This window comes from Balaenoptera physalus (assembly GCF_965194825.1).
Source record: "Balaenoptera physalus genome assembly, chromosome: 16".
In the NCBI taxonomy this organism is placed as follows: domain Eukaryota; kingdom Metazoa; phylum Chordata; class Mammalia; order Artiodactyla; family Balaenopteridae; genus Balaenoptera; species Balaenoptera physalus.
Genome location: NC_138898.1, coordinates 29,930,824 through 29,942,624, shown reverse-complemented (window position 1 = coordinate 29,942,624; position 11,801 = coordinate 29,930,824). Strand labels below are relative to the sequence as shown.

Below are 11,801 nucleotides of genomic sequence, written 5' to 3'. Positions count from 1 at the left end.
CTAAGTTCTTTTATTTTTAAGATGGAAAATATTTGAAAGGTAATAGAAATGTTTGCTCAGCAGAAAATAACTTGTCCAAAGTTGGTTGCATCTAAATCCTGACAGAACCTCACAAAAGACAGGTCTTTACCCCAGGAAGAACGGAATAATGGACTAGGGTTGGGACAGCAGTCGGAGACAGTGAAGCCGACTAGATTGGGCCCTTCCTTCTCCGGGATTCTCATGAGCTCTGCCCTCGATGCCTCTGGGTTTCAGGCTGGGAAACTCAGGCTAGAGTTTTGGGTTAAGGAGATTTTGAGGAGTCAATGAAGCCGCCAGTGGGCCGGAGATGCTCCTTTCTGGCCCCAGGATCTGCCCTCTCCGCCACTGACGGCCCGGCCCGGGAGATACCTCTCCCCCTCCTCGTTTCCTTCCCACACCCAGCCAAGCCCGACTCTTCGTAGCCAGAGCTGGAGGTCTCCGCCAGGGGAGCAAGCCATGCGCCGAGTCAAGGGGTTGCGATTCCGGGGGTGGGGTGGAGGTGGGGGGAGGTGTTGATTTACGGGGGTGGCTAGCACTTTCCCTGTGTGGGTGCCCACAGCCCTCTGATCCCTGGCTAGGCTAGGGATTTCCTTCCCAACGTCAGGCCCATGCCCACCCAACTGTGCCTCCACGGTCAACACGCGAGCTCGGCGCTCTCCAGCCGTCGCCCTGACCCCTCTCCGGCGCACCTGAGCCTAGAGGTCGCTCCTGGGGCAACCTCCCAGCGCAGCGCAGGTCTTCTCCTCCTCCTCCTCCCCCAAGGACCCAGTCCGCCCCCTCCTCCTCTGTGGCCACGGACTCTCGGCGAGTAGAGCTCCTCCCCTCACCCTCTAGCGGGGGCGGAGCCGCCCCCTTTCCTCGGCGCAGAAGCGTCTGGGTGAGAGCGCCCCCTCCCGGCTTCCCGTAGCTGGTCCTGAGCGGTTCCCTGGGCCGCACCGCCCGCTTCCAGGGACCACTCTTCTCTCCAGGGTGGCCACTGACAACTCTAGCTCAAGTGGAGCCCCCAGCCTTATGATCCCCCTTGACACGGCCCTCTCTGAACCTCCCGCATCCTGGCCGCTCCTATTCATTGCTCCCCGGTCCTTGGGGCAGAGGAAAGTCCTACCGGGCGCTCCTGCTCCTAGGCGCCCCCCAGGGTGCGTGTGTGCCGCTGTGGATCCTCTCTCTGCTTTCTCAGATGCAAGGCCCCTCGCGGCTGACACCTCCTCCACTCCGGTTCTTTATGCTCCGCCTGATCTGATTATTTTTCTGGCCAGGCCACAAGCGTTACTGGAACCCCACCCCATCTGAGCCCGCTGCGGGGTTGGATGGGGTAGGGCCGGCAAAGAAAGCTCACCCAACCTCCCAGGTCACTGAGGCCAGTGGGACAGCTTTCCCTTCTTGGCCCAAACGGAAGGGCTTAGAACTTCATTCCATCATGTTCATTCTCCCCAGGCTTGCATTATTAAGCGTTTTAAGTCTAAATGGATGACTGTCTACATTTAAAGTAATTTCAGGAGTTATGTTTTTCTTTCTTCTCTGCAAGGTCCCTCACTTTATTTCCTTTTATCTGTATACTCCATCCCATTTGGCTGGCTCTAGAGTTGGCCATTCCATTCTATTTTTTGTTCTTATCAAAAAAAAAAAAGAAGAAGAAAAAAGTGTCTGGTTTTGTTGGCATGCATTTTAAGTTTGTGTGAAAAGAATTGCATTATTTCTCATTCAGCTTCTTTTCACTCAACACTAGAATTTCAAGATCAATCCATATAGCTTCCACCCTTTCTAACTGCTGCCTCCTCTCCACAGTGCTCATCCACCATGTTTCACATTTTCCGTCTTCTGCCTCCACCAGTGAGTGCAATCATCATTCTCAGACGTATCCCCTCAACATATCCCCTCACCTGCAGCGCTTCTCACAGTGTGCACAGGTATCCCTTGGGAGTCTTGTTAAAATGCAGGTTCTGATTCATCACGCCTGGGGTGAGGTCTGAGACTCTACATTTGTAGCCAGTTTACAGGTGATGCCTATACTGCTAGCCCTGCGACCACACTTTGAGGAGCAAGGCCATTATGGGCCTCTGTGAGAATTCATTTTGGGTTTCTGTGTCACAGGGTATGTGTTGATCTAATTTAATAAGTATTGCCTATCTGCTCTCCAGTCTGGCTGTGCCACCCTACCCCACACCAGCAACGCAGGAGGGTAGAAGATATATATTTATGTGGGGAAGGGAAGAAGGCCTTCTCCTTGCTCCTGCCAAAATCCTGCCCCCCAGTGTGTCTGGTCTGGGCCAAAACCTCCTCTCTCAATCAGAATGGCCCCAAGGCTCCGGAGTGATGTCCCTGGCTAGCAATGCACGACCAAGTCAATGATGGGCCCAAGATTGGCATCCTGGCTTCATCTCTGACAGGAGCTTAAAGAACAGGCATTGAGAAGCCCTGGGGTCTTCAGTTAGGTTATACTTCCTCCATTGCTTTCCCTTCAGTAGCCTGTTAGGCTGGACTAGCACTCAAACAACCTGGCCTTGCCATTGGCAAGTAGCTATCCTGTGCCTGACTTCTCATCTCTAAAATGGGATGGTAACAGCATAGCTACAGTTTGTGGTGTGAGGAGTCAGTTCAGAAACTTTGCCTCACATACCAAGTGCCCCACAGGGGCCCCAAGACAGGTGTTCTTGCCTTTGTTTTAACCAAGAGGAAAATGAAGTTCAAGAAGGCTTAGCAATTTTTACCAAAGCCATGGAGCTAGAAAGTGACAATGCTGGGATTCAAACCCAGCCTCAGCTAATACACCAGAGCCTGTGCTAACCATGAAGCTATGCCACCTCCATGTCCTGCCTTGCCCTTGCTACCAGGTCATATTTCAGGGAGAACTGAAAGGAAAAAAGAAGGACTGTGTCTGGGGTTTCAGGTGCTGATGTTGATGACCAGTGGCCTGCAGAGTTATGAAACTCCGCAGCGAATGGGTTTTAGCAAAAATGAACCTGGGTTCTAGGGGCTGGTCCCCAGGGCTTGAGTATTTAGCTGGCAGGAGAGGGGCCTTTTGGTTGAGGGATTTAGGAGCAGGGATTTTAGGGTTATGTATATAGTGGGGTCAAGACTAGATTGGGGAGGGTCAGGGATTAGGTGGAGGTCTGGAGTGGGGTGGGGGTCAGGTGGTGGATCTTATCTATCAAATGTCTTACCTGTAGTAACTGATCACTCACTGTTTTATTTGTAGGGTTAGCTGATGTGTGAACAGCCAGCATCCTGGGCATCAAGGGATGCGACCTTCCAAGGCCCTCCTGGTGCTGTAAGCAGCTTGTTGGGTTGGTTTTAGAAACCTGTGGGCCATGCTTTCCCCACTCACATAGATGTACAAGACATCTCCTGGCACCAAGCCCCAGCCCCAAGCATTTCACAATCAGAAGAGTTCAACACCTGCATATTTTGAGATTTCATGGCATACGACCTTTTACATTTTGTTCACATTCGTCCATCCTCTGTTTACCATGGTAGGGCCCCAGTTGTATCCATGACAGAACATTGCTCTGAAGGCCTAGAGAAGCTTTCTGCTCTTTAGAGTTCAATACACTATCGTACAGTTTTCTGGTCTTTTCAAAGTACTTCACACATAGGTATTATTGCCTTTGACTCACAACAGCTACATGACAGGACCCACTTAATACCAAGGCTCAAAAAAACTAATTGGCCAAGGCCACACATTGCATAGGTGGGTGAAATGGGACTTCTTGTTTGTTTTTCCATAGCAAACCTCAGGAGTCTTAAAGAGTAAGTGCTCTCTGGGAACCCCACTACACTGGTTGGCCCATTTCCCAGAGGTGGGGATGTGGACTGAGGCAGGAGGTAGGAAGTCTAGGGAGTGGGGAATGCTTGGGCAGAAAGGTCCAGAAGGTGAGTTGGCTGAGGTCCCATGAGGCTTCTGGCTAGCCCTCTCTTAGCTAAGTTTCTGTCAGTGGGCCCTTTCTAGAGCCTGGGGAAGTGGAAAGAGGAGGTTGGTGGGGGGAATGGCAAATAAAGAGGTACCCAAGTAGTTCTCTATGAGTCTGAAGCTGAGACAGTTGAGCAGCTGCAAGAAAAAGATGCTGCCAGCTGCTAAGGGGGCCCCAGTGGTGTCACCACACGCATGTGGGAGCTCTTGACGGCTTGGTCAAGCTCTGCTCCTGGCTAAGCCTTCTGCCCTAATGTCTCTTCTCAAAGTCCCTGCCCCCCACCCCAAGTACCTGCAGCATCAGCTTGAGGGAGGTGCCCAGAGATCAGGCCAGTCTACCCTGCCAGTTCCAGCAACATCATGCATGCCCTGACCAGTCCCAACTAGGGACTGAAGGTCTGGGGCCTGCTGAGGCAGGAAGGCCCTGGTCCCAACTGCCCTCCCTCTCCCCTGGGCTTCAGGCCCTAGGCCAGGGCTCAACAGACACAAGCAGCAGGATGGGGTTGCCCTTCTATTGGTCCAAGTCCTGAGCATGGCTTGGGTGAGACATGGAGGTGAGGAGGCCCACGAGGCTCAGCAGTGTGGAGAAAAGCAGCAGGAAGGAGGCTGTGAAAAGCAGGGTGGGGAGGGCACTGAGCACCAGCAGCAGGACAGCCGGCAGCAGATGGAGCCACGCTGCAGCTGCCACGGGCCACAAGGAGCTCAGCAGGTGGGAGCCGGTGGTGAAGAGCGCGTGGCACAGCATCAGCGCCAGCAGGAGGTAGAGGATCCCCTCCAGACCCCACAGCACACGCTGCAGCGGTTGCCGCCAGCCTGATGTGGTCCACCACTGGGTCCAGCTTGGGGGCACATGGCACATGCACCAGCGCACCCAGCCCTCCCGCGTGACCCAGGCCAACCAGGGCACCGCACGCTGTGGCCCCTCGCCAGCCCCGATGGCATGTGTCTCCGCTCGCAGCTGCTGCATCACTGCTGGTGCACCTGCGGAGAGGGCCATGCCAGCTGCAGGAGCAGCCCTGGAGATGCCTGGGACCTCAGGGTGGGTGAGGGTGCAGGGGTCAGGAGGGTACCAGCATGGGTGTGGTGGGGCTTTGAGCTGGGGCTGGGTCTTACCTCTGGGCAGAGCCACCTAGGTCATGTTGCTTCCTGCAGCCCCCAGCCAGAGTTGAGCCCCCACTCTCACTGCCCCCACCCTTCCCAAAGGAGCCCCATTGTGACCCGGGCTAGGGTGGGGTCCAGCCAAGAGAGGAAACACTGCAGGATGTGAGGCTTACCTGGGCCTCTTTCATGGACCCTGCGGGCTGGCAGGGGAGCCTGGTAGTAGTTTCTCATGTTTTCTTGTGGAAAGAAAGATGTAGTTTCTCATGTTTTCTTGTGGAAAGACCTCTCTGGATCCCTCCCTTCCCTGCTGGCCGATATCCAGTCCCACTCCACTCTCTTGCAGTTCTTTCTCTCTGGACCCTCATTCTCTAGAGCCACAGTGGAGGCCAGAATAGCCACCCCTAACCTAGAGGTTCTGAGATGGCTCCCATACCCTGCACTGGGCTCCCTGTCCCTTATCTCACTTTTTACTGATGCCCTTGGACTCAGACCTAGGTATCTACTGTCCACATTGTGGGGAGACCTCAGAGGTCCCCCAAGGTAGGTGCAGGCTGGGGGATAAAGGAGTATCCTCCCGCCTTCCCAGACCAGGGTGGAGGAAAGGAGGCCTGAGGAAACAGCATGGTCAGTGTATTTCTGGAGGGCATTCAGGCCCAAAGATGGAGGCAGAAAGCCAGGGTAAGCAGGGCCAAGGGCATGCCGCGGGCTCCCAGGAGTAGCCCCAGGCCCAGGAGCAGCAGCAGAGTCTCCTGGAGGCTGAGTCGTCCTGTGACTGCCACCATGGGCAGGAGTGGAGCCTCCAGCTGCCCTGGACCCTCGCCGGCCCCCTGACTCTGGCCCCCTGTGAGATGTGTGTGCTGTGGCCAGGTGGGACCTGCAGGCCTGTGGAGAGAAAGTGTGGCAGCTGGGCTTTGGGAGGTTGACCCCTTGCTCACCTGCCCAACCTGCCAGGCTGCTGTCCACTTACCGGTGGAGCAGGTCGAAGGCCAGGAAGCTGACCAGTAGCAGCAGCAGCGAGGCTGGGCCAGCTGTGGAAAAGACTGCCCGAATTGTCAGCCCCAGTGCCCACAGCCCTAGGACACTGTCCAGGACCTGGGCCTGGCTAGGGCCCCAGGAGGACACACATGGACCCACTGGGCTACCTGATCCCTCCCCAGCACCCACGCCCCTGGAAGGGACTGGGATAGGATAAGCAAGGGCTTCGGGCCTGGGTAAGCAGAGGCAGGTCATGGAGGGAGGTGGAGGTTACAGGAAGGACTAGGGCTGGGAAGGAGTATGGGGGGGAGGACCATGGGAGGGGGTGGGGTCCTGGCAGACACTCAAGGGTGAGCTCAGGCAGTGGGGAGCTGGGCTCCTTAGAAATCTCCCCCTCCCCACACACCTACCCACCAAACCCTCCTCACTCCTTCCCACTTCAGTCAGCCATTCTGGTGGGTTGGGCAGCTGGAGCATTGTGACCTATTGCCAGGTGGGGACCTGGGGTAAGGAGCAGGCTAATGCTGGCTCTGGCCTCATAAGTAGCTGGTGGCTTAGGCAGAGTTTCGGCAAAGGGAGGTCTGACTTTTGAGAGCGAAGACTAATCCTCTTGTCTTTGCTAATTCTCTGCCCTAGGGCCCTCCGGTGGGGATTTGAGTTGCCAAGAAGGCATTATAACCCCATCACCACCTGGGCAGCTTATCACGGGAGGAAGGGCTGCTTTGTCTCGCGGGTTCCCGGGGCTGGGTGTCCAGGGGCAAGTCACTCAATCTGTCTGTCCCCAGCTCTCTCCCCTGAAAGTAGGGTGAGGACTGTGGGCTCTTGTGGGGGATTTTTCAGAACTGCAGTCCTCGAATGCAGAGATAGACTCGGCCAGGAAGCAACCTGAGGCTTTCTGGGGCCGGGCTCCCACGTGACCTACTAAATGGGGGTGGGGCAGGAAGGGGCTGTTTAGCTGTTTGAAGCATTGTTGTTTGTGGGAGGTGTTCTGTATACTGGCATTCCAGAAATGGCACAGAGAATGTGACTGTAAGAGGACTACAACATAGTAAACCCAAAACTGGAGGTTAAGGTTACCCTCCAAGAATGAAATTAAGGAAAATGAACATGTATGAAGGGATTGGTCACCTGGAAAAGAAACCCATCTCCACTAATAATCTGTAAATGGTTACAGAGGTTCAGTTTAGTGACTTGAGAGGCAAGAGTGGAAATGGGTCATAACTGAGAGAACTTAATCCTTGTTCACATATCATACTTCGAAGGAAAACTGATGGAGGTAGGGGTAGGGGGACAGTGACCATACAGCCCCTAGGAGAGGAGGAGACAGAGCAAGGGTCCGGCTGCATATCTGCCTCCAGGGGATTCTGTTCAAAGATTCAAGCCTGGTGACCTTGACATCTTTGGTGGTGATGAGCTCAACAGCCATAGAGCCAATGCCACCAGCCCTTGGGACCATTCATTGATTGCCTTTTTCTGAGTCTTCCCAGAGCAATAAAGCAATGTCCACAAAATTCTGAGGGAAAATGATTTACAACCTAGTAACATATCTGTCTAAATGATTATCAAGTATGAGGGTAGAATAAAGACATTTTAAGCCAAACAAGGTTTCAAAAACTTGACCTTGCATACACTCTTTCTTAGGAAGCTACTGGAGCATGTGCTTCAGAAAAATAAGGAGCTAAACTAAGAAAGAAGTGAGGCTAAACACAGGAGAGTGATGATGAGAAAGACCTGGGATGTCAGCTATGTTTCCAGGTAAAGAAAGCAAGCAACCCAGCCTGGAATCAAAAGATAGATGCTCCAGGAGGGATGTCTCCAGAAGAAAATGAAACTGATTATCTGCTGTTTTTAGACATATGCAAAATGTTTAGTTCTGTTGGAACCTTTGGGATTGAATTAGCAACTAGTGCCTTGAAAACAAAGCAAATGATAAAACAAAGTAATTGCTAACTCCAGGGAACAAAAAATGTTGAACAGTAATCTTTACATGGTCATAATGTAAGCACTGAATATTGACTCCAGAGATTTAGTTCTTTTGGGAGGATGGCAGGAGGGAACGTGTGTGTGTATTTTGGTGTATGTTGGGGGGAGGGGTGGTAGGAAAGCTAAATCCTTAATTCAATAGCAGGAAATCCGCAGATAACATCTAAACATAAAAATCCAAGAAATAGCAATAGAAGCATAAAGGTAAATACAAGAAGAAATAACAAACAGAACTAAAAGTGGCTGACTTGAGAATAGAGAAGCATAGAGAATAATCTTCTGTTACAGACCTATATGTGATTTACCTTTAAAATTATATTCTGCATGGACTTCCCTGGTGGTCCAGTGGGTAAGACTCCATGCTCCCAATGCAGGGAGCCCAGGTTTGATCCCTGGTAGGGGAACTAGATGCTGCATGCATGCCACAACTAAGACTCTGCATGCTGCAACTAAGAAGTCTGCATGCCGCAACTGAAGGTCCTGCGTGCCTCAACTAAGACCTGGTGCAGCCAAAATAAATAAATAAATAAATATTTTTTTAAAAAGGTCTTAAAAATTATATTCTGTAGTATTTCAATTAAAATGATTTCGTTTAAAACAAACAAATCAGTATAGGGTCCTTTGGTGGAGATCAGGAATATACCCTCCCAGGATGAATGAAATACCAATTTCCTAATGTTAAGTGGATGTCCTCTTACGGCTTGAGATAAAATTTCCAGTAACAGCGTCAAACACCATCAAACTCAGAAAGCTGTGAATCTCATGCATTTTAGATGGAGTTGCTCTAAACCTCCATCTAGTGCTTCTCCGCCCACCTGAATCTCCTGGGGTTGAATCCTCTGGGGATCTTTTTAAAATGCAGATTCTGATACAGTAGATCTCGGCAGGGATTCTGCATTTCTAACAAACTCCCAGGGGATGCTGATGCTGTTGGTCCTCGGCCACACTTTGAGGAGTAAGGCTCTAGAAGACATTGATGTACAAAAGAGAGATAGCTGGGGGAGGTAGTGGTGAGGGGAGATGGGCACGTGGGGAGATGCATCTAGGTGCCACAGGAGTCCCCATCAAAGCTCACCTGCATCATAGGGAGAGCACTTAGTGGGGAGTGAGTACCAGGGACAGGAGATTAAGAGGCACAGAGAGGCAGCAGATTTGGCTACTTCTCAATTTGTACAGCCAGACACATAGCCTCCTCTTTTCTCTTGATAATGTTTCATTCCATCTACGTATGTGGGAGCAAGAGGACTGTGTTAAGCTGTTTCCCTACCTTTAATTCATCTGGTAGTGGCCCCCAGGAACCACATATTATCTCACTTCACAGCAACCCAAAGAGGAAGATATTATTGTTCCCATTTTACAGATGAGAAAACTGAGGCTCAGAGAGGTAAAATTACCGTCCAAGGATACGCAAACAAAATGAACAGCAGAAGTGGGATGTGACGTTAAGCCTGTGTGGCACCAAAGTCATCTATCGTCTCCGCCTCCAGCCACCTGACCACACTGGGGAGCAGCCAGGAGAGTCCCAGACCATCCCTTAAGCCAAAATCCCTTTGGGGCAGGTATCTCCACGCAGTGCAGCTCAGTCTTGCTCATTCGTGCTTTGCAGCATATCCTTGCTCTCGTGAGGCCATGAAAAAGCCTCCATCTGGCTCCCAGGGCTAGAGATCTGGCTGTGCAAGTACCTGCACCCTGGAAGCCGCCACCTCTAGACCCTGCTTCCGGACTTGGTGCCTTTGCCGCTCCAGGCAACCAAATGGCAAGGGCCAAAGGCAGCAGCTGAGCAGGGAGAACAGAAGGGATGAGCAAGTTAGAAGGGGTGTGAGAAGGTGGGAGATTGGTGGGAGATGGCCAGCATGTCCTGTCCCACCAGTCTCTTTGGGGGCAGGTCTCCCAGTTCATTGCCGGCCAACTCCTCTCCTGTAAAACCTGGCACTGTTGAGGAGGTCAGCTTCCCTCCAGCCCTGCTGGGTCCCCTCTAACCTTGAACATATTATACACATACTTTTTGAGCACTGACTAGAGACCAAGCACTGTTCTAGGCCCTGAGGTACAGCTGTGAACATTTGGGTGCAAAAGGCTCTTGTGGGGTTGCTTACCTTCTGCTGGGTGGGAGTGGGGACCCAGACAGAGAACACATAATAAATAACACAAGATATATTCAGAGAGCGTTGAGTGCCTTGAATCAATAACAAAACAGAGTGAGAGGATATAGTACGTGTGGAGGCTGGAGTTTACTTTTGTCAGAATGGTCAGGGAAGTAAGTAACATTGAAAGGCCATCTGAGTGATAGGATGCAAACTTGGTGAACCAGTGCAAAGGCCCTGAGGCTGGATGGGGCTGGTGCATTGGAGGAACAGCTAGAATGCCTGTGTGGCTGGAGAGATATGAGCCAGGGGGAGAACACAGGGAGATGAGGTGGGAAAGGTGTGGGTGGGGAAGAACATTTTCAGGAATAGCCTGGAAGGTGAGCCCACTAGGACAATTTGGCTGCGGTGTAGGGAAAGGCTTGGAGGAGGTGGGAGCCTCAGGAGGCTGACCTGTCCTAGCCAGGTTCTGCCCCGACCCTCTCGCACCACTCTGTGAAACTTGGATGAGGGTGGGGCCAGGGAAGTGGGCAGACTGAGTTTTGGCGGGAGGTGGAGCAGTCCTCAGGACTTGTACAGACCCGCTTCTAGCTCCACAGAGCCTCTCCCGGCCTCCCACCTCTGCGAAGCCTGGGGCCGCAGTACCGTCTTTCTGCCGCTGACTCGGCCCGGCGCTTCAGGGACCCTCCGCTTCGGCACGCCTTCCTTGAATTTTTCTAGATCCTCCTCTGGTGACTGGGACCCGGCAGTGGTGTCCAGGCGGGGCGCTCTAAGGCGCGAGCAGGACCCGCGGGGGCCCTGTCCCAGTTACTCCCTTTCGGGGGTTCTCTACCCAGAGCGCATGGGGTGGACCAAATGCCTTGAGGAGCTCCGGGGCTCGAGTCTATGAGATCGTTCTCGCTGGGGGTGGGTCTCAGTTCCAGGAGCGCATATTTCTTTCGAGAGATCCGACGAGATTAGTGCTGACACGCTGATTTAGGGTAATTCAAATTGTTCATATGGGTAGTGACCTTGCAGAAAACATTTGCTCAGGGGCCCCGCGCACTCCAGAGGATTCCCGGCCACCTCTGGGCATCTCTTCTTACTTGGGGATGTCAGTGTCTCCCTGGCGGGATCCTTGCAAGGGCAAAGCACAGGCCAGAGGCGCACAGTGAACGAATGCCTTCCTTCTGGGGAGGCGACCCTGGCGTGGGGGAGCCAAAGGGGACCTCGGAGGGGGATGCGGAGGGTCCTGCGCTCTGGAATCCCGGGGTCCGAGGTGGTCCCGAAGACACAGACCCAGGGCTGCCGGCTCCCAGAGGAGAGTGAGGCGGGGGAGGGCAGGACATGCATCAGCCTCGCCCTCCACCCCCTGCCCCAGCCCTCTGGGTATCGGCTCGGACGCCTCTACTCGGGTTATGTAACCCCGGAACGTGGCAGCCGGGTGAGCAAAGGAGGAGGGGAGGCTGGGGAAAGGAAGAGAGAGGAGAGGCGGGGCGCCGCGGTTGGGGGGTGGGAAGCACCGCCTCTAGCTGGGCCCTTTGGGTGTCCTTCAGAAGGATTCCTGGAGAGCTAGCCCTCCCCCACCCCGTACCCCAGCCGCCGCCTCAGTTTCCTCTCACCCTTCTTTCCGTCCCACCCGTCCAGGCAGGGGGTTCTGACTTTGGATAAATTTCCCTCTCGGGTTGTAGTTTCCTTCCCAAAGTTCTCGGCTTCGCTACCTAGGCTAAGTCAGTTAGCCGCCCTGAGCC

The 11,801-nt window shown here is 53.2% G+C and overlaps 2 protein-coding genes across 2 annotated transcripts; both read right to left on the bottom strand.

Annotated features, from left to right (window-relative positions):
• Positions 1–3,241: 3,241 nt before the first annotated feature.
• Positions 3,242–4,934, bottom strand: TMEM239 (transmembrane protein 239). Its single transcript, XM_082428563.1, has one exon. It carries the CDS (start codon positions 4,923–4,925, stop codon positions 4,440–4,442), a length of 486 nt encoding a protein of 161 aa, XP_082284689.1. The 5' UTR covers positions 4,926–4,934; the 3' UTR covers positions 3,242–4,439.
• A 742-nt stretch (positions 4,935–5,676) lies between these two features.
• LOC309644674 (uncharacterized protein C20orf141) lies at positions 5,677–11,474 on the bottom strand (the record flags this gene model as incomplete). Its single annotated transcript, XM_082428580.1, has 2 exons — positions 5,997–11,474; positions 5,677–5,911 (listed from the first exon to the last, which is right to left on the bottom strand). The coding sequence occupies exons 1-2, from the start codon at positions 6,257–6,259 to the stop codon at positions 5,677–5,679; spliced, it is 498 nt and encodes a 165-aa protein (XP_082284706.1). The 5' UTR covers positions 6,260–11,474.
• Positions 11,475–11,801: the final 327 nt, after the last annotated feature.